We start from the raw sequence: 22,716 nt of genomic DNA, 5'->3' as shown, positions 1-22,716 counted from the left end.
CTAGTGTAAACTTTGGTTTCACAATCTGAGAAGAGGATTTTCCGGTGTTGCGAAATCCATCTTTCTCTATAAAGGCCCTCTAGCTTGAAAACCTGGAAGAGCAACCTAGGGAAAAAAAACTATTGGCTAGGATAAAAATATGAAAGGGCAATCTCGGCAAGAGTTGGAGTGAAGGATCAAGTAACAATTAGAGGGGCCCATGAAACCATAAATTATACTTCCAAAAGAGGAAGAAGCCAATCTTATCAGTACATTCCATAGTGTATGCAACTAGAATGCTCTGTCAGACAACTTCTTTTGTGTACTTTATGTTCAGTTCACATGGTTATTGTATCATACCCAAGCACCTATGAATTACGGAGTTGCGTACTATAGCTGTACTAGGATGCCTTTCTACTAGACTCTCGTTGGTTTGCAAAGCTGTTGAGCCTTACTCCACGGTGAGTATGAATAAATCTCAGTGCTTATGCAAAAATCTCCTGTTCTTTTTATTTTCCTTTTTCTTGTAGAAGGCAATCTGAGTTCCAAGATTGATCCTTAATTGACAAATATAACTTTCACGCACCCTAAAACTAAGGGTGCTTGGGCTTAAATCTACATCCTCAATTAAGATGGTTATCACACTTGAACTTGGGCTTAAATCTACACCTCCTATCTGTGAAACTGTGAAATGACAAGCCTCAGTTAGATGAAGTACAGCCTATAGAATAAAGTATTTCAAAAAACAAAGAGAGCCCCTGTAAAAAAATCAATATGAGGACGATGTCTGCCCCCATCCTGGCATCCTCACTGTGCATCCTTCATCCTTGTACCCCTAAAATACAGTGATTTAGAAAACGAATCATCAATTTCACCACCAATATTTGCAGACTGTTAAAAGTTTGATCGACATCTATCCTAATTTAACTTGCTTACTACAAAGTGAATAGAAATCCCATCTACAAATTTCACCAACCACCACTGCAAGAATGGCTGTGCAGTCCACCACAGTTGCCAATTCCTCGGGCACTTGAAAGATCCATTCCATATACCCAAGTACCTCATATAAAATACACCAACTTTCTTGCTATTATCAGTAAACCTCTTTTTCTAAAGCATGATAAAGGAACTTGAATGTCATAATTTGTTATATGATATCACCCTTTTGGTTACTTCTTGTTTCATATGAGAGATTAAGATGGAGAGCTGCCCATCTTCACAAGTTCAATACACTGCCATGTGATTTCTTCCTCGTGCTACTACCCCAAGAGCTCCTAAACGCCTTTTTCGAAATAGTTGATGAACTAACAAGGGGCAACCAATTCATGGCCCACACCGAGACTATACATTTCTCCAATAGGAGGAGAATCATGAGAGACACACCAGCCCAAGATGGTCAATTCAATGTTATTAGCTCACGTCAATCTCTGACTTCCATGACACACCATCCAAGGTTTGAAATTTTGGTTTCGGCATCGGAATTGAAATGGCCGAAATTTCCGTAAAATAAAATTTGGAAAAATTTGAATTGTTGGCCAAAAATATGAAAATCAGGAAAAAAAATAGTAAATTTGGCTGAAATCACCGAATTTTCAAAATTTCGGCCAAAATCCAGGACCGACACCGAAACAGGGTACTTTCTTTCGGTGCCGGACATGGCCGAAATCCGAAATTTTGGGATTTCGGCCGAAATTTCAAACCTTGTCACCATCTTCACAGCTAAATCAGAACAATCCTATAAAGTTTAAAAAGTTTATGGTTTTCAATGCATTCTGCAGCTCAACAAAAGAACCATTTTCACAGACTAATATGACTTCAATGGACATATGCAATAACCAAGAATCCAAGAACCGTACTGTATGCTTATTTCTATAAATTAGAAAATACAAAGAATGTCAGAATCATCATGTTTGGATGCTTAGGGAAAAGCATGAGGGCTTCAATTAGCCGTTTGGCAGTTTAAAATAGTGTACAGGGTGCGTATGTCAACTTTCTGCAAGACTTTCTCCCTTGCAGAAATTAAGTTAGCCAACAACACTGCCACATATTACAACTAATGTGAGGTTACTTTGGCTTACCCTTTCGATTTCTTGCGTTTAATGATGAAGTCGTCGTCGTCGTCGTCACTGTAGTTGAGGACTCTTTTCTTGGACTTTAAGTCACCATTCTTGGAGGATTGCTGTTTTTGTGAGCTCTCTGGTCTCTCAATCTTAAGAGATTTGATTGGAGTGGGAGATTTCATTGGAGTGGGAGATTTGATTGGAGTGCCCATCCTTATTTGCTGCTGTCTCTTTTGTTTTCTTTCATATGCTTTCTTTGATCTTTCGGGCGACAGCAAACCATGTTCCATCATCCTGCATGTGGGAAAAGGAGATCCTCCAGAATTAAATTGAATGGACCAAAAAAGGCAATGGGAAGTGAGAACATTTTCAGTGGAATTTACAAATAAGAATCTTATTTTCAGAAACTGGTATCTGCAGTCTGCTTATCACCAATGTAAAAATTTTATGTAAAAATCATTCAATAACTTGATTATTACACTGAAATATAAAATTAGTAATAACTGGAACAAGGATCAAGTGGATGAAGAATATCAAGCCAAGTCCAATAATTCTTTTTAGAGCGGCAGATACTTTTGCACGGATAAATACTGATAAAAATTAATGACAAATGAAGTGCAAGTAAATAAGAAGTGGACTACAAGAAGATAAACAAAATAAATGGTACTAGATATATCAAATCTTAGGATTTCAGCTATTCATGCCATCAAAACTGTCTTTTGGGAGGGGGTGGGGGGTGGGAGGGAGGGGGGGTCATTTCCAGTTGGAAAGTCTGAGACAGATTCCCCTATCATGATCAAGACTTCATTTTATCATGACCCTAGTGTCACGGGCCTTCAATCTAATGATGAGGTCCGTGCGGCACTTGCGATGTTCCATGACAAAGCAAGTCAGCCAAGCAAGGTTGTTAGGCTTAAACCTACAAAGCAAGCACAAAAGTAAAAAAATTGAGTTTAAAAGCACAGAAAAAGCAATGGGGCAGAAAGAGGTAAGCAATAATCTTTATTGCTGAATTTTGAAAGAAGTTACAATAGGGCATTCCCAGAGGATAAGACTCCTAAGGGGAACCGGTCACCCGTTTATTAGAAAGAGATCCCTGCTAGGATATACACAAGCAACCACCACATCAAGCCCTTGGATGGGGCCTTCTTAGCGCTTTGCCCTTTCATAACATTGCAAAAGCTTAGGGCAATCATCCTCGGTTCTTCCTCATCCTCTTCCTCTTGGTTCTATTCCCCTTCGTTCTAAGTTTGGGGTGAAGATGTTGTGGTCAGTAGAGAATTGACAGCTTGTTTTTGTGGGAAAAATCTTGTCCAATGCAGTCCTTTGCATATGTAACATGAACCATGTGGTGTGGAGCTAGATGCCTCGTTGTACCTTTTCGATCCTTCTTTGGAATGAGTTCTCTCACTCCATTGGCTCTGGGTCTCTCCCTTCAAGCTGCTGAAAGGCTTGTTCAAGTTGATGGAGGGAGAGTTGTTAAAGTACTTCCTGTTTGCAGCATCGTCCCCCACATGATTGAATGGACTTTATGCTGCAACCCTTGATGTGATAAGGTTCTGAACTTCTCTTTTTTGGAGCTCTGTTTTGGCCCAAGGCTTCGGTCCCTCCATAAATTGGAAGAGCTTCTCCTCTGACATGCTCTTTATGTCAAGCAAAAGAGCAGAAAAGTGCTTTACATAATCCAGAATCGTCCCCATTTGTTGAAGATGCTTTAGGTTCTTTCGGGTAATGATCTCCACGTACTTGGGCATAAATTGGGCCTTCAGCTCCCGCTTAATTATTTCAAATGTATATAGTATAGTATTTTTTTGCATTTTTAAAATTTGATTTGAATGGAAAAAAAATTCTAGTGCTACTGTCTACTAATAAATGAAATAATAAATAATAAATAATAAAATAGAAAATAATAATAAACTAAGAAAATAAAAAAAATGACAATCAGAATTGATACAATATTAATAATTATTAATAGCTAATAGCTAAGATCCCAATAGTTTCCCGAATTCCTATTCACGCACTATTTCTGTTATATGAGCCCGCTTAGCTCAGAGGTTAGAGCATCGCATTTGTAATGTGATGGTCATCGGTTCAATTCTGGCTTTCTCTATTTGTTCTATTTTTTTATCAGGATTGATAATTTTCCTTGAGACCAAGGAATATTGAGAAGACCACCCCCCTTTTTTTATCCAAATGTCAGGTTACCGATCTATTATGTTAAGGTCCTCCCAACTATCAATAGTGCACATGCACCATCCCAGCTCAATCTCTTCATAGCGAGGCCGCCACCACAATATGGCATTGTCACTAAGGTACTTGCTGGTTGTAGTGGCTTTGGCCTCTTCATCAAGGCGTGTGCACTGAAGAATTGCTCCATATAAAACAAGAAGTTTTGTAGCTCCTTCACATTGTGGGCACCAGTGAAATGCCGGGGTTCGGACACCCGAACCCTACTACCGTGCATATCACCGCCAAGCGTCCTCATGATTAGATTCACCAGGCCGGTGAGGATTTGAACCTGCACTTTCAGATCCTCTATCATGCCATGTAAAGACCAGCCCCACCAAGGGTCATTTAAGAGTCAAAATTTAGTAAATATTGTTTGTAATCCCTCTTGATTGACGGCCCTACAAGCCCAATCTAAAATTGGAGCCTTTAGGTCCGTCGGATCAAACATAGGACCTTTTTTGTAGTTCGCAATTACTATAAATAGTAAGTCCGTGCTTACTATAAATAGTATGTGGGTCCCACGTATTTAATTTAGAACCCCAAACCAATTAGAATTGGAATTCTAGATTTTAAGGAATCCTTGTTGGGTCACAATTGAAATATTAAGTTATACCAATAAAAGTTTGCCACCTAAGATAAAGATTAATTAAATAAAGAAGGTAGAATTAGAGAAGGAAACTAACACAAAATCTCTTACAAAAAGGGGCTCACGTTTTCCCACAATGGGAGAAACATGCGCACCACTCTCTAACCCAAATCGTTTGGAGAGAGAGATAAGAAGAGTCCCGTCTTCATCTAGTAAACTTGGGTCCATATCAGGTAAGCTTCTCTACAATGGATGAATATGTGGTTGATAGACTCTTCCTCCATCAAGTATAAAATGCACCTGTTCACCATGCTAAGCCCTCTATTCTTGATTCTATCCAACGTATTGATTTTGTTCCATACCACCGTCCAGCAGAAGGCTTGGATTTTTGCGGGCACCAAAGGGCTCCAAACCTTACGCCATGGAAAGGATGCAGCCGAAGGATGACCAATGAACCTACCGCGACCTGGCCGAGAAGAAACCTCCCGGGTCCAGGGTCCAAATCCGCCGATCCGGTTTAGCCTGAGGAATGAAACACTCTGTGAAGTCTGATTGATGTGCTACCTCCCTGCTCTAACTGTGTCTGTGTTGTTGCAGTGAGCTATCTTGCTGCCCTGGTTTTCTATTCAAGGATTAAGGTTGGGTTTTTATCATTGTTACCCTCTCTAGATCAGTTGCTGACCTACTCGTGAATTCCTATAATGAATGAACATGAACCCAGTTTTATAAACATTATGGACATGCAAGGGATGCAATTTACCACAATTAAGTTAAACGAGCCCGATTACCTTCTCTGGGCTTAGTTTGTGATGGTAGCCTATGGTGCAAAGGGAAAATTGAAAGTGGACCCATTGAATCTGATAGATGTTAAGAGTGGCACGGAGAGAAGTGCCTAATGTGGCTATTGAATAACATGAAAGCAAAACTCAGTGCAAATGAGATGTTCTTGATACAAATGAGGTTTGGAAAACATATGATTTGTGGACACGGACATGAGTGTCGAGTGTCGACACGGACACGAACTGTCGGACACGACAAACCCCCAAACTCTAGAAATGGGGACACGGCTAAAATAGAAAGTTTATGTGATCAAGATGTGTGGATATGGATTCGTGTGTCCAGTTTCGACATGGATACAAGTTGTCAAAATGAGGTAAACACAATATTCAATAAAAAAACAGTGTCAAGTGATGTCACACTTGACATGGTACAAAAACATGTCCACACACCCACATTAAGTTAACACTTCCAGTAATACAAGTAATAAGTGTCTAGAAGAGTGTCGACACGTGTTGTGTCGGACACAGCAGGACACGTAAGTCGGCAATAAATTCGAAGTGTCAGCCAAATCATAGTGGAAAACTATATGTCAGACAAATTCTTCTAATGCTAATATAAAAGAGTATATTATATATTTGGGAATATATTCTCGTTTCAACGATGTAGCGAGAACTTGAGTAACTACCACAGCGCACAACATGGCTTGTGGGAGGAGTTGAACATGTATCAATCCCTCACTTCTGACCAAAAACTTCGAAAAGGAAACAGAAAGAGTTTAAAGTTGCTAAGTTACGCTCTTGACTAGGTCAAACATTTCATGTAGTTTGTGAGAGGATTCTAAATTTCTAATAACTTCGCTGATGCAGTGCCAACATGGCAGCCAAGTCATGCCTAGGTGGTTTTGGTGGAGTTCCAAGGTGCATTCCCACATTAATGTTGCTGGACCGTTTTGAACCTGATTTTTGGGCTTTTAAATGGCAGAATCATGGAAAGTGGAAAACTACAAAGTTGTAGGTCTTTTTGAGATCTTTCCAACAAGTACTTGTGCTCGAAAATTGGCCAAGTGGTTAAAAAGTTATGGCAGTTTTAGTGGACTGTGTCTGTGGGTTCCCAAAATAGTCAAAGATAGTGAGTTCCAATGCAATTAATGTTATGCAAGTCCCTAAGTTAGCTAGTGGAGAAGGTTGAACGAATTTTCTATTGTTTTCTCTTATTTAAAGGGTTAGAAACCATCTTTAGAGGGGATTTTGGATTTAGATAAACTTATGTAATTGATTGAATATCAATTGGGTTGAGCATTGCTCCCATTTTCTTCTTCTTGTCTTGGATGTGATCTTGTATTCTTATTTTTCTTCTTCTTCCCTCTTAAGCACCCGCATCATTCACCCAAAGCGTGGTTTCAATGTTTCAACAAAGTGATACATGACATGGGCTTTCGTGAATGTATTCAGACCATACGGTATTTAAATAGGGTGGCACATCTGGAATGAACATTCTTCTTGTATATATGGATAATAATATTCTCACTATAGTGGATACTATCTTTATCTCCAAAGTGAAAAAGGAGCTTCACAAGATTTTTTATACTAAAGATTTGGAAAAAATGTGATACTTTTTGGGGCTTGCGATTGTTAGATCAAGCAAATAGATATTTTTGTCACAGCGGAATTATGTCCTTGAACTCCTGAAGAATACAGGGATATTAGGGTGCAAACCCTCCCATGGATCTCAAGCTATCACTTCATGAGAGTGAGGGGGACTCTTTTATAACCCACAGGACTATCAATGCCTAGTAGGTTGTCTCATCTACTTGACGATCACTAGGCCAGATATCTCATTTTTTGTCATCATGGAGAACCAGTTCATGCATGTTCCTCATATGGCTGATGTTCATTGGATACTTCGCTTCATCAAGTCCAGCCCCAGTTGTGGATTTACCTATCGACACCATGGACACTTAGGCATCTCTGCATACACAAAAGCACATTGGGTCGGCTCATCGACGTTGCACATGTGGATATTGGACCTTTCTTGGAGGCAATCACGTTACTCGGATGGTCAAGAAAATATCGGTTGTTTCGCATTCTAGTGGAGAGGCGAAATACAAGGTAGCATCCCATGGTGCGTGTGAGGATTTCTGGCTTCGCTCCCTGATCTCTGAGTTGGATTTTGGGACTAAGGGTTCAATGTCCCTTCATTGTGATAACCAAGCAGCTATTCACATTGGTTCTATGTGGTTCTTCATGAGCGGATGAAGCATATTGAGGTTTATGTTCACTTTATTTGAGAGAAGATCATTGATTTTTACCTCTTCTATAGGTTCCTTCATTGAATCAACAGGCAAATATCTTCACTACGGCCATAACCATAAGACCTACCATTCTTCATAATACTAAGTGAAGTTGGGCATGTCCAATATATATGGCCCAGCTTGAGGGGGAGTTTTGTTGTCCATGTACATTTCGTTGTATTTAGATAGCTTGTTTCTTTTTATTTCCTTGTTTTCCTTCGTTAAGAGTATTTCAGTCATTTGTAATAAGCTAGTTTTTCTATATAGAAAGGGAGCTCATTTCCTCATGGTTTTTCAAAATAAACTCTTTCTTATTTACCATCTCTTCTTCTCTAAACTAATTATCCTTTATTCCCTTGTGTTGATTCCATCTAGCTTCATATCCCATGAGCCGATACATCCTCAAGGAGGATGGTAATCAAATAGCATGATCGATTCTCCATCAACACTCCATCAAGGTGAATTCTCCTTAAAAATGCCTGGAATTCCATCCTCACCAAACACCAAGAGATGCCATGGCACGCCACAGTTTGGTTCCATGGGCATATCCCAAGCATGCCCATACTACTTGGCAGGCACTACACAACAGGCTAGTTACCAAAGACCATCCACTCTTTCTGGGTGGAACTTGTGACACTTTCTGCCCTCTTTGCAACACTGAGAGAAGGTGCATACCATATATTTCTCAGGCGTTCCTTCTCTGCCTGGATATGGAACTCAATTCTCAGGAAATTCAGCTGCCGTCACCGCCCAAAAAAGCACCTAGCTGAAGAAGAGTGGATCCGCAGAACCTATACCGGGAAGGGGCAAAAAGCCACCGCCATCAAGATTGCCTTTGAAGCCTCTATTTACACAATCTGGAGGAAGCGTAATTCCCGTATTTTCAAGCTATCCAGCAACAACAAGCAGCACGTCCTCAACACAGTTCTCCAAACACTCAAAGAAAGACTGAGATTTCTCAAACTTGATGACAGCCTCACAGACATAAAACAACAACTATCGATCAATCTGGGTTGTCCTCTCTACCACAGACAAGCAAGAACCAAAAGAATGCACTTGGGGTAAGCTAGAACTGGGAACCATCAAAATCAACTCCAATGCATCTCTGGAAAGGGATAGAGCTTCCATTGGCAGAATCCTCTGCGACACTGACAGTAATATCGTAGGGCCCTTCTCCCTCAACACAAATCTGAGGAAAATCTATGAACTAGAAATGAAAGCCATCCTCGAAGGCATTATCCTCGCCAACAGGCTAAATGTCAAAGACATTTGGCTTGAAGCAGATTCGCTAATCGCAGTAAAGGTTATCCAAGATGAATGAAAGTGTCCATGAAACCTGCTAACTACTCTAGCCAAGATCAAGAGCACACTCTCCTCCTTCAACAGTTGGAGAATCACCCACTCATGGAAGGAAGCAAACTCTGCAGCCGATAGCCTCTCATAAAGGAGACAATATCCCTGTACACCTCATTTCTCAATTATGATAATTACCAAAACCAAGCAAAGAAAAAGTGACATGAAGTAAAGCGGGAGAATGGAAAGGACTGCCTTGATGCGAGTGATTCTGTCTCCAAAAGATGGAAAGCTTTTTTCTAAGGAGAGTCTCATTTCTGCGCACTCAATTACTATATCTCAAAGACTTTTTGCAAGTGTAGCAATACATAGGAGGAGGCTTAAATATGAATTAGGGATTGTTCCTATCTTACATCGCAAAATTTTAGCAAAGAGTCTCTGTTGGACTACCACAAAAAAAAAAATCCTGCAAATGCTATGAATTCCTTTAGTTACACCTTTGAAAACTGCTCCGTATCATTCCTTCCACACAAGCGTAAGAGTGGAAGCAAAGAACATGCTCCAGGGAGAACCCAATTGACTTCGAAAAGGCAAAACAAAAAAAAAAGGGCGGCCATGTGCACGAGGCTCCCGCCATTGCAGGGTCTGGTGAGGGCTAGAGGTATGCAGCCTTACCCCTGCTTTGCAGAGAGGCTGTTTCCGTGACTCAAACCCGTGACCACCAGGTCACAATGGAGCAACACCTTACTGTGGCGCCAAGGCTCGCCCTCTTTCGAAAAGGCAAAAAATGAAGTACCAAAAATCGCACATAAAGCGGCAATGAAAACACATAGTCTACAGACTCAACGTCGGCAAGACATAAGGCACAATGATTAACAATGATCTTCCGATGACAAAGGTGATCAATGGAGCGTATCTTTTCATGACAAGCAGGCCAATAGAAGGAATTAATTCTCAAGGGAGCTTTACATCTCCAAGCTCTCCATGCTGGTGGGTGAGAGATTATATTTTTTGACCAAGTGTTCATAGATGGATCGAACAGTGAAGTTACCCACTTAAGTTCATCTCCACACCCCTCTGTCCGTTCCATTTCTCATGATATAAATCAAGTTAATTCTAAACAGGAAAGACGTGACATCATCAAGTTCCCAATCGAAAAAGTTTCTTCCCAATTCAAAACTCCAATCTACCATCCAGTTAGTTCTACAAAAAGAATCGTCCAAACAGATTTTTTATGAGAATCCATGTTATAGAGCACTGGAAGTCCTTCAAGGATTTGTTCACACACCATTGACCCGTCCAGAATCTATTCTTCCTTCTCCCAGTCTAAAACAAATCCTTTTCTGAAAGAGGGGCAAGAATTTCATAATCTCTCCAGACCAAAGTCCCATGAATCCTATACTCATTCTATGTTCATCTTCTAGAAGTAGATCCATATTTTGCATTTATCACAGTTCTCCATAGATTACCTCTATCTTCTCCAAATTTCCAAAGCCATTTCCAAAGAAATGTTTGTTTCACCATTTTTAGCCTCCTAGTGCCAAGGCCTCCCTCTTGTAAAGTCTTGCAAACTTCATCCCAATTGACCACATGGTACTTTCTATTGTCTTCTTTATCATTCCACAGAAATTTTCTTTGGAGCTTCTCAATTATATTAATTACCAAAACCTGGCAAAGAAAAAATGATATGAAGTAAAGTGAGAGATTGGAAAGGACTGCCTTGATGAGTGATTCTGCCTCCCAAAGAAAGCAAACTTTTTTTTCGGGAGAGTCCTTTCCACTCGCACAGTTATTGGATTCCAAAGACTTTTTGCAAGTCTACCAATACATAGGAGGAGGCCTAAATATGAATTAGGAATCGATCCTATCTTACACCTCAGGATATTAACAAGAGTCTCCACATCCTGATCCTTCACCCTTTGGCCAGATATTGTTTCAAAATATCTGAGAAACGCCTTTAGGTTTTTGAACTTCCACATGTCAAGACTACTAAAAGGGCTCATCTGCATATTGGAGATGCTAAATTTCTACACTTGGGTGATCAATGTAAGCCAACCCCAACTAGTTTGGGACAAAGGCTTAGTTGAGTTGAGTTCGGTGATCAATTTAGAAATCGAGGTAATGTTTTCTTCACCATTTTCAGACTCGTAGTGCCAAGGCCTCCCTATTGTAAAATCTAGCAAACTTCATCCCACTTGACCAGATGTTACTTTCTATTGTATTCTTTATCATTCCGCAGAAATTTTCTTTTGAGCTTCTCAATTATATTAATTACCAAAACCAGGCAAAGAAAAGACGATATGAAGTAAAGTAGAGATTTTTCATAAGATATTGGAAAGGACTGCCTTGATGGATCCTAAAGACTTATTGTAAGTCAACCAATACACAGGAGGCCTAAATATGAATTAAGGATTGTTCTTATCTTACATCTTAAGATATTAGCAAGAGTCTACACCTCCTGATCCTCCATCACCCTTTGGTCAGACATTGATTCAAAATATTTGAGAAAAAACTTTAGGTTTTTGAACTTCCACATGTCAGGACTACTAAAAAGGAAGGTTCATCTGCATATTGGAGATGGAAAATTTCTATAGTTGGATGACCAATGTAGAAATCTTCAATTAAACCTCTAGATTTAGCCCTTTCCATCATTCTATTAAAGCCCCAACCAAGACAGTGAACGGGAAAGGAAAAAGGAGATCTCCTTGACAAAGAACCCTAGATGTTTTGAAGAAGCCTGTAGGAGACATTGACTAGGATCGAACACCACGTCAATTATCAATCGAAACCCATTTTCTCATTAACTATTCAAGGCAACTCCACTCCACTTTATCATAGACCCTTTCTATGTCCACCTTACAAAGAACCCTCTTTTTGCCCAATCAATGACAAAGTTTAATGCATTCATTAGCAAGAAGAGCTCCATCGAGAATTTGTCTGCCTTGAATAAAGGACTCTGTGTTCTAGAGATAATGCCACCCAATGCTACACAAAGTCCATCAGCCAACACTTTGGCCAATATCTTGTAAAAAATCCCCACAAGATTGTTGCGATGAAACTAGCCAAGCATTCTGCACCACCTTCTTTGGATATAAGGGCAAAGAACTTAGCTCCCTTGCTCCTACCCAGGAGGTTAGAAATAAGTTTTGCCAAATGAAACAAACAATAGATGGTGACTAAACTGACACCATGTCTGGATAATTTCACTTTTCAGCATTCAATTCCCGTAATCAACCTCCCTAGGTATAAAACTAGAAGAACACGTAAATAAAGCTAAAATATAATATAATAGTTCAAAATATTTTATTGACTAAATAAATAATATTTGGGGCAAAGGACTCAACAACAATATTATGTCAACACAAGAATTACAACAGATTGAATGTTTCTTGTCAGTGATTTTGAGAAACCTACTGTTTGGTAATCCAATAGGTGTCTAAGATCATGGAATCCAGAAAGATCAGAAAATAGATAGGAGCAATTCGTTGTTGGTTGTCGTGTCTAATAACCAACTTCACCCTTGAGGGAATCTATGCAATGATGCTCATCACACTGACTGGATAAATCCATGGTTTTAAATTTCCACCAAAACCAAAATGAGACAACCGAAATGTTTCCGTTTCCATCCCCATCGAAACAGAAACGCATAACGAAACCAAAACCTTTAGGGGACATTTGGATACGCAGATTTTAGAATCTTGGATTTCCTCCAAATCTTAGTTGGGAGACAAGAGGAGTAGACCAACTGCTTCGCTTCTCTTTAGAATCTTGGATTTTAAGGAAGAAATCCAGGTTTTAGAAATCTCTCCCACATCCTGAGATTTCTAAAACCTGGAAACATGGGATGATCTCCTGCTCTCTTGCTGATGGAAAGAAGGGCGAGAAGACAAAAAATGATGGCCGGTCTCCTTCTTCTCTTGTCTCCACACTACGATTTGGAGGAAATCCAAGATTCTAAAATCCGCGTATCCAAACGGCCCCTTAGTGTATTAGTGGTATGCTATACCAATGTGTTGCATAATTAAATTTATATGAATTGCATATCAAATATGGTGTATGTATTATCTGTAAATATTTATATGAATTACATAGTGTAATATCGTATGTACTAAATTGTCAGACATGTGTGACAATGCATGTCACTGGGTGTTCGATGTTGTTAAACTATTACGCGTAGTTTTTTGTTTATGTGATGGTGTTTTAGTGCGTGTGCTTATTCTGGTACTTCCTCAAGCCTCATCTTTAGTGTCCATCATTTGCATAGTTTCCATCCGTTTCCGTAATTTCATAGGATTTCCACCAAAATTTCCAACCAAATCCGAAACGTTTCCATTTCCATGCCAACTGAAACCGAAACTGAAACCAAAATTTAAAACTTTGGATAAATCAAGGATGTGAGCTTCCTAGTGAGCCAATGGGGTCAGTCATTGTGATTCAATGAGTGACCAAGATACAAGAGCATAGCAGATGGTTCAAGAGAACGCCAGAAACTTAAGCTAGAGTTATTGTCCTGTGTTAACACATGGATTCCTTGAAGTCAAATTTTCATGGATAGCAAACAAGGCAAAAGTTCATCTGGAAAGAGAACATGTGTTATTGTCCATTTGTGGTTCCTTGATTATTCCCATTGAATCTTCCTATTACAGTTTTTGTTAGAGTCCTCAAGCAGCAAGACTTGGTGCTCAACCATCGGAAAAGAGAGTGTGCTAGAAGTTTTTTGTATTTCATGTAGATGAGATGTGGATTCCAAATGAAGAAAAACTTGAGAGACTAGTACTATGGTTGCAAACCATTCACGAAGGGAAACAATATCTTCCCAACTGGCACAAGATGCTTCAACCTTTTGATGACTGAAGTGAGAGGGCAATAACAAGAAGATGCATGTCTACATAGAGCCATAGCTTTAAAACTCCACCGCGTTATCGTGGACTCCCCCGAGTCGACTCCCTTTTCCATTGGCCGCGTTCGCATTTTTCCCTACAGAGTCAATAAAAACTCCTTTGACTCTCCCAAGTTATGACTGCGTCAACCGAGTACACAGTCACGTCAACCACGTTCTTGGTCATGTCCGTGCCGAGTTGACAAGAATTTTTATTGGCCGCATTTTGATCCGCCTCCGCGTTTTTTAAACACTAGATCCATTTCTTTCAATGTAGATTGCAACTTCTTGTAATTCTGGCTAGCAGTCACCATATCTTAGAGATTTTCTTATCCAAGTCAACTCCAAAATCATCACCAAAGTTTTTTTCCCACAAATAAATCTTCTTTTTTTTAATGGAAATCCCCCACAAATAAATCTTCAAGGCCTTTCTTTCGTTCTTTGAACGATTCCATAGATTCAGTTTTCCAAACAACACTTACTGAGAAGGCGGCAGTTCCCTCTTTACACTTTACAGGAGCAGTTCCTTGAAGAAGGTTCCCTAGTTATCTGTCTTTAATTAATGAACTCCTTCCTCTAGTATTGATTCAGCAACTCCAAAAAATGTTACAAAACCACTGATCATGAAAGGAGTCATATCACTACATGAAACCTCAGCCAAAAAAAAAAAAAAAGGACCAAAATCAATGATACGAAAATTTGGAATGCTGTCTTTGTATTGAACTAAAGGCATTCTGAACAAAACTCTAGATTATATAAGCAAAGTTCTGAAACCAAGATCTGTACAAGGCTCTGGAAATGGATCAACATGGCTTATTTGAATAGATATGCATAGAGATCTGGGACTGGAATGGGTCTGCATGGGCTATAACTCCTAGATAGATCTGCATGGGTCTATAACTAAAACACATTTTGATCTAGTTTCACACTCAGGTCTAGGCTCTAGTACCCATTGAAAGGAGCAATTATACCATTTATCGGATAAATCTTTGAGAAGAAAACTAACTGATATATTGACCCATTCTGGGAACTATTTAAGGGAGAAATGCACAAGACATAAAAGTTCAAACCAAGATATAATTTATTCATAGGGGATGGAAGCTTGCATTAATATTATATAAATTCTTTGAGCAAAGAAGGAGTGGGTGAGCCTTGGCGCAACGGTAAGGTTGCTCCATTGTGATCTGAAATAGGGAGAAATGCACATGACATAAAAGTTCAAACCAAGAAATAATTTATTCATGGGGGATGGAAGATTGCATTAATATTATACAAATTCTCTGAGCAAAGAAGGAGAGGATGAGCCTTGGCGCAAAGGTAAGGTTGCTCCATTGTGACCTGGTGGTCACGGGTTCGAGTCACAGAAACAGCCTCTCTGCAAAGCAGGGGTAAGGCTGCATACATCTAGCCCTCCCCAGACCCCGCAATGGCGGGAGCCTCGTGCACTGGGCCACCCTTTTTTTCTGAGCAAAGAGGGGAGGAATTATCAATTGATAGTAAATATATTGTCTTTGAAGAAATGTTATGAACTGTCCGCCAACTCTGCAAACCATGACCACAGATAAACAAGTTTTCTTATTTAGGAGGAAATTAAATTGTCAGAAGCCAACAGACCCATTAGGGATTGTGGGAAAAGTAAATCCTCATTATTGTAGTCTATAAACATGAATTAGGTATTCAAATTGTGATCCATACGAAGAAATCAGCACCATACATCTAGCAAACTAAAATTAAAAGAGTGACCATGAAGGTCACCCAATTTCAGACATGAATAAAATATCTGAAAACTTGAGTAGCAGAGACAAAAAAGGGAAAAAAACAAATGGTCATCTTTGGAATCTGTTCTCGATGCAATCATGTCAACAATTTTCCAAGAACTCATTCTAGAGAAGCTTTGGGTCTTTTATCTTCAAAGATTATTACAAAAATCAGAATCGGAGAATTAACCACTACTCTAGTCCACAAATAACATCACAAAGAAATACAAGAAGCCTAACTGCCCCTTGAAAACAGCACATAACAACAAAGTGAAACAAGTGTCAGAATTTCACAACAATGAACAAAGCTCAACGATGATGACTTAATCAAATTTCAAAATGTCAGAAAAAATAAAAACAAAATAACTCAATAAAATATAATGACAACCCACCAAAACTCTGCCATTTCACTTGAGGGTATCTGTTTTGACAATGATTCATAGAATATCCTCAAAGGTTCTCTCTGCAACCAAAAGCCCATGAACAAGAGTGAGAAAAAGCAGGGTTAGCTATGCAATGCAGAGGGGAAATAATGTTAAAAGGAGAAAGGTATAAATCTAAAACCTCTTCTGGAGGATCATATTTCTGACCGGCCAACGTATAAACTTTTTTCTGCGTTTTCCCTTTAACAGTTGCAGTTTTAGTGACAGTTTTGGTGACTGTCTGGGTGACAGTTTTGGATGAACTTGAAATTGTTGATTTCCCTTTCACCTTTATTCCAACAAACACATAGTAAACCACACCCCAGATTTATGAAAATAACTAGAACAAGATAAACATGTATGTAAGATCCCAATTAATTACATAGAAACGCATATCAGAAGTCAAACAAGAAAGCCATATAACAAAAAGAAAATGAGAACAGAATTCTAATTGTGGTTTTGTCCCACCATTGTTTCAACAATCACATACCCAAATCAGTCAGTCATCAAAATTAACAAGAAGGCAAAAGGTACAGACGCAAGCGAAAACATAAACTAAAATTGGCACTCACCCAAATCAATCAATAAATAAAGAAAAAGTACGAGGAAAAAACAAAAAACCAAAATCTAGCAGGAAAACGGGAAAAAAAAAAAACCTTTATCTAAACAAAGAATCCAAGAAAAAAATAAAAAGGAAAATTAATGCACAAAACAAGTAAATCCAAAGGCAACAAAGACCAAAAACAGGAAAAAAAAAATCTCAGATGGGAGTTCAAAAAATGAGAAAACCAGCAAATCCATAAAAAAATATATAAAAGTGTTATGAACCCAAATCAGTTCGCAACGTAATTGATGTTCTTAGAGTAAAGATGATTGATGTTCTTAGAGTAAAGATCAGCCTCTTGACCCACTTCGAGGGAAGGGTCAGTCCTCCTTTGTGTGCAAAAGACACAATTTCTGGAATAAATTTGTTTATTGATTTGAAAAATAACAGATTACAAGTTAATTATATCATATAAAATCACTTATCACCTAATACTATAAAACTCCTAAAAATAAGACCAACTAAAACCTATCACTCCCCTAACCCTTATCCAAAATGTCCTGCTAATTCTATAAACTATCACAAACACTCTTGATTTCAATATAAGAGGAAAATCTAATGATTTGGATATAAATAAAAAATTACAGACATTTATGGGTTCAATGCAAAAATTGTTATGGATTAAATTATAAGAAATTTTTTAGGTCCAAATATCCTACCTTCATGATAAAATCCTATTAAATAACAAGCAACTAACTTGTCCATTCATAGGTAGCTAACAAAAAGAAGAAAAAAAATAGAAAAAATCTCATATGGGTACCCATAAAATCACAAAAATAATCAATTTAAAAGCCACATGAACAAAAAAAAAAAAACATGCAGAAGAAAAGATAATTAAAAAAAAAAAGCACCAAAAAGCAGAAAATAAGAATGAAATTTTCAGAAAGTATACCTCTGTTTTCGAAATGGACGGTACAGATTTGATCTTGGAATCAACGACCAGCTTGCTCGAATTCTCCAATCTCTTCTTGTCAATAGACAAAATTGATTTCCCTTTAGAACCCAAATCTTGTCTGCTCTGATTCGATTTCACAAGGGAATTCGATTTGATATTTGTAGCCATATCTTATCGATCTGATGAATTTCAGATCGATAAACCCTAACCCAACTCAAAAAAAAAATTTAAAAAGCACAAAACCTACGATCTATTTCTGTCTTAATCTCTTCTTCTCAGAAACATGTAAAACGATCAATTTGTCAGGTTAACTTGTTTTAACTGTTTTTCGATGTGTCGGAAAAAACTGACAGATATAGCCTATTTTGCTATCTTATACCGCATAGGTGATGGGTGCTTATCCTACGCCACAAATTCTTTAGACTAGTGTTTTGACCCGCTTGTGGTTTTATGGATTACGGGAAATGGGTTGATTAGAAGGGATAATAGAGTAATTCAATGTTGATTCCGGATAGAATTTGACTCCTGCTTTTCACAACTTTCATGAGTAATTCAATGTTGATTAGGATGACCTGCACCCAAAAACATATGTTGTTAGAGGGCTTCGGATTGTGTATTTTGGAGCACCCTCTGATTCTCAAGTCAGATAATAGCACCAAACGGTATATGAGCACTAGGAATTTATGGAGAATATACAAGAGACTGGTGGAAGAAGATGCATACGTTTGAGCGAGGAGGTCCATTTTTCTAGACTTGGAGTCCTTGGCAGCTTGGAAGGCTTGCCTTTCTTGGAGTCGCTCCTTATTGGATGACTTTCTCATCGATTTCCATGTTTATCTTTACGAGCATTGAGTTTTCTTGTAAAACACAGTTTCTAAGTTTATTCATGTGCAAGGCTCGGAATCCCCTTTAGCGCTTTCTTTATTTGGCTGATCCCACCTATTAGACAGGCGAATTTTCCCCCAACAATGTGCAAGAAAAGAGTTGCTTAACCGGGTGCAGATTGTTCGATTTTTTTCATCAAAAAAAACCTTTAATTAAAAAGTGGAGTTCTAAACTGAAGGGCGCCCTTCCAAAAAGGGATGAAAGTGCGCCCCCGTTGGTTGTAAGACCAAAGTGCATTTATCGTTCTTTGACTTTTCATATCATTTTATGCACTTTGGTGAGCGCCCTTCATTTTAGAACTCCTAAGCTTAAAAATATTTTGTATATGTGATACGAAAAATAAAGAAAGAAGGAAATTTTATGAAAATATTGTTTTTTGACCAAAATGAGAGACTTCATATTACTTTCTAACTGAAATGCCCTCTTCATCTTCTATAATTTTCCTCCCTAATTATTTTTTTTGTTTTTTCATCTCTATCATGCCCACCATCGCTGCAACTCGGAAGAAGGAGAAAAGGAAGATGAAGAAGAAAAGATTAGAAATAAGAAGGAAAAAGAAGAATGGATGTCGAACAAAATGAAAAGCGCCAAAAAATATGGAAGGCATGGGCAAAATAGAAAAGAAGAGGAAGAAGGAGAAGGAAAAAAGAAAAATCGATGGAGAAAAAAATAGAAAAGAAAGGGAAGAGGGGAAAAGTGGGGGTCAGACTCGGTAAAAGTCAGTGTCGATTCGAAAAAGTTGGAATCAACTCGGTAAAAGTCGGGGTCAAGTAGGTAAGAGTTGAGGTCGACTCGAAAAAGTTGGAGTCAACTCCGAAAAGTTGGGGTCAGCTCGAGAAATGCTAGGCTCGGCTCGGTAAAAGTTTAGACAGGGGCATTAGTTCATTTTTTATAAGATAAGCATATTTTGGTCATTTTCTCATAAGGAGACTTTGGCCATTTTTTGTTCAGATAAGGATATTTTGAATGCTTTAAAGGTTTTGATCTTTTTAATTAGATATGGGTATTCTAGACATTTTCAAGAGACATGAGTATTTTTGCTATTTCCATGACCTAAGAGTACTTCAATTATATTTTCCATAAGATAGAGCTATTTTGGCTATTTTCTATGAGATAATTGTAGCCCTTTTCCACTAAACTTTTTATGGCAATAGTTTTTGTCGTGGCTAGCCCTTTTACTAAATTCGTTTTACATGGGACAAAACCCTGCCACTCAGGTTTTTGTCATCAGTTTGAAAGAAAAACAGTGAGTTGGCTTTTAGATTTCCTCGAAGGAGAGGTGGTTGTTTTATATCTCCGACTTACCCACATTCTAGTTACTATGTTGGCCGGTGTAAGCAACTTCCCCCTCTTCTAGGGTAAATGAGCAGCTCTTCCTTCGTAATGCTCTGGGTTAGCCAGAGCATAAGATAGAACAAGGTGAGCCTCCTTGGGCAGTTGCAATACAGGAGAAAGGTTGAGGTGAGACGGAACTCCATCAACATGTTTGGCCATATCTTTGGCCTCAAGAAGTCGCCACTCTTTCAGGGCTTTGAGTAGTGTTGCTTTGGAAAGTGTTGCCTTAAGAAACGTCTTCGCTTGCATTCTCGTCAGAAATGGCGTAGCAAGTAACAGCGTAAATTACCACACAATCTTCTTGAAGGAAATCTTTTGGCATGAAAATTCCAACTGGGTAATTAGCCTGCGAGGAGGCTGATGGAAATATCTTGTGGGTCGGCGAGTGGCACTTGGGGCACCCTATTCTTGTTGCCCTTCTCTTTCTCGGCCTCGTGTTGGGTCGAGTCCTTTGAGTTCGTCTTAGGCGTCGATGAGGGATGATATGCTGTTGGAGAGGCGGACGTCTACGGCGAGTGATGGCATCATCCACAGGAGTTTGCTGCTGTGGTTGTCAAGTGGTGCCCAAGGTTGGGGAAAGCTATTCACCTTAGTGGGGGAGAGCTTGCCCCCTGTGCAATGGTCTTTGCACCAAAGTTGATGACAACTCTACGCCTCGACGGGGTGGTGCAGGATCTAGGGATGGTGCCATGAGATGGTTAGGATCGAAGGATCCAAATAAAACAATTGTCATGTTGGTGGCAGCCACATCATCCAAACGAAGGTCAATCTTCCCATCGCGGTCCAATTCCATGATCTTCTCCTTTAAGACGAAGCATTTCTCGATCAGGTGGCTAACTAGTCAATGGTAGCGATAGAACTTGTGATCATTGACCTGTCCCGCTTTCCTCATGTCACTTTGGTGGTAGTAGCTCTATCAACTTGAGCTTGAGGAGTTGATCGAGCATTCCCGAGATTTCGGAGTCTAGAAAATGGTACTGCTTCTGCTCCAATTCCTTAAGGCTCATTTTGGCCTTCCCCTTATCTTAGGTTGGAGCGGGCTTGAATTTCTCCTTTTCTACGATTTTGATCGGCTCGGTGGTGGTACTCATGACCTCTTTCGCCTTTGAGTATGTTCCTTCTTTCTTTCTCTATTTCTTGTCTCTATCTTTGCGAGGATCCACAGGACAAAGGTCTCCATTAGTGGCGATGCTGAGCTCCATGTCACGGGCCCGGGAGGCCAACTTTTCAAAAGATTGAGGTTTAATCCCCTGGAGGATGAAAGATGCCCACAATGCATACCTTGTATGCACATGTCAATTCTCAAGTGTTCTGCATGATGGTCCTTGCTATTGAGATCCAACTTTCTCCATCGTTGAATGTACTCAACGATGGGCTCATCCTTCCCTGTCGATTGGCGGCGAGCTCCACCATACTTACGGTCTTGCAAGTGATGTATAAGCGATTGCGGAAGTCGCGCTCGGGTTGGTCCAAATTGTCAATAAAACCAAGCTCGAGGCTTGTGTACTAGTTGAATGTGTTACCACGGAATGAGCGAATGATTTTTTCACCATGTAATCACTGAGCATACCAGCATTATTGCACGTCTCCACAAAGTGGGCGATGTGTTGCTTCGGGTTACGCTTCCCTTAAAACTGTTGGAACTTAGAAGGCTGGTACCCGGTAGGCATGCATAACTCCTCGATGTGTTGGGTGTATAGCTTGGTGTAAACCAAGAATTTTGAGGGGCACCTCTGTATTGATGAGCACGAATGGTCTCTACTATCATGTTCTGAAGTTGTTGAACTGACAGTGAGGCCATGGAGGTTTGGGGAACATTTGGTGGAGCAATGTTCAGAGCAGGGTGGCATGCAGTCGCCTGATGCTCTTGTTTGGCACTTGAGGCCTCTACTTACGGGTGAATCCCGACGATTGAGTGGATCCACACTCGATCCTTGGTGATGACTGGACATGAGTTCGACAATTTGAAGATCTTTTTTCCTCGATCACCTTGTTGAGCCGTTCGAGTTGTTCAACCATGCGAATGACCTACTCCTAAAGGGTGGTGGCATCAACCATCATCTCAGGTCGGATGGAGATGGATGAACTGCCTTGGGATGGGAAGAACACAGATGTATATCCAGTCCTTGACCCGATGCGGACCCGATGCTTGATCTGACACCCCTACCTATAACAAGTACGCTAGCCTTCTTCAAGTCTTTCTTAAAAGAAGTTCCTTCTCAAAACTTTCCAAAAGGCTATGTGGCGTTAAACATAATTTATGCCCATTTTAAGTGTAAAACAAAATTTATTCCCATTTTAAGTGGAACAATGAGCACAAATTTGTCTTTTTTTTTTTTTTTTTTTGAATGATAAAACATAATGTTTTATGCCTATTTCATCAGAGCCATATAGAATAATACTAGAATTCTTGTCTCATAGTATGCACGGGTGTAAAATAAAGACCCCACCCATCAAAATATGAGGCAGAATGGTGGGCCCCACCCGTGCATGGGTTTGAGCAGAGTTGGTGGAACCCGCACTGTTAAAACATGATGTCTAAAGTCATAACTATTGGAACAACCTGAAATTTTTATGACATTTATACAATTTCGAAGGAGCTGTAACAGCCAATGAAAGAACCTTAAACAATTAGATAGGTGTATTTATTAATTCAAGGGTCCATAAATACCAGTTCCCTAAGTAACTATTTCTAAGACACAGATTAATTTCATTTCATACT

At 39.3% G+C, this 22,716-nt stretch overlaps 1 protein-coding gene across 1 annotated transcript; it reads right to left on the bottom strand.

Annotated features, from left to right (window-relative positions):
• Positions 1 to 1,819: 1,819 nt before the first annotated feature.
• On the bottom strand, positions 1,820 to 18,123 carry LOC143846413 (uncharacterized). Its single transcript, XM_077354848.1, has 4 exons — positions 17,772 to 18,123; positions 16,418 to 16,564; positions 16,246 to 16,316; positions 1,820 to 2,333 (listed from the first exon to the last, which is right to left on the bottom strand). Exons 1-4 carry the CDS (start codon positions 17,940 to 17,942, stop codon positions 2,054 to 2,056), a joined length of 669 nt encoding a protein of 222 aa, XP_077210963.1. The 5' UTR covers positions 17,943 to 18,123; the 3' UTR covers positions 1,820 to 2,053.
• Positions 18,124 to 22,716: the final 4,593 nt, after the last annotated feature.

This window comes from Tasmannia lanceolata, unplaced genomic scaffold (assembly GCF_043159265.1).
Source record: "Tasmannia lanceolata isolate RefF3 unplaced genomic scaffold, GAP_Taslan_0.1 ptg000015l, whole genome shotgun sequence".
Taxonomy (NCBI): domain Eukaryota; kingdom Viridiplantae; phylum Streptophyta; class Magnoliopsida; order Canellales; family Winteraceae; genus Tasmannia; species Tasmannia lanceolata.
Note: the sequence above shows the minus strand (reverse complement) of the source record. Positions and strands in the feature narration are given on the sequence as shown.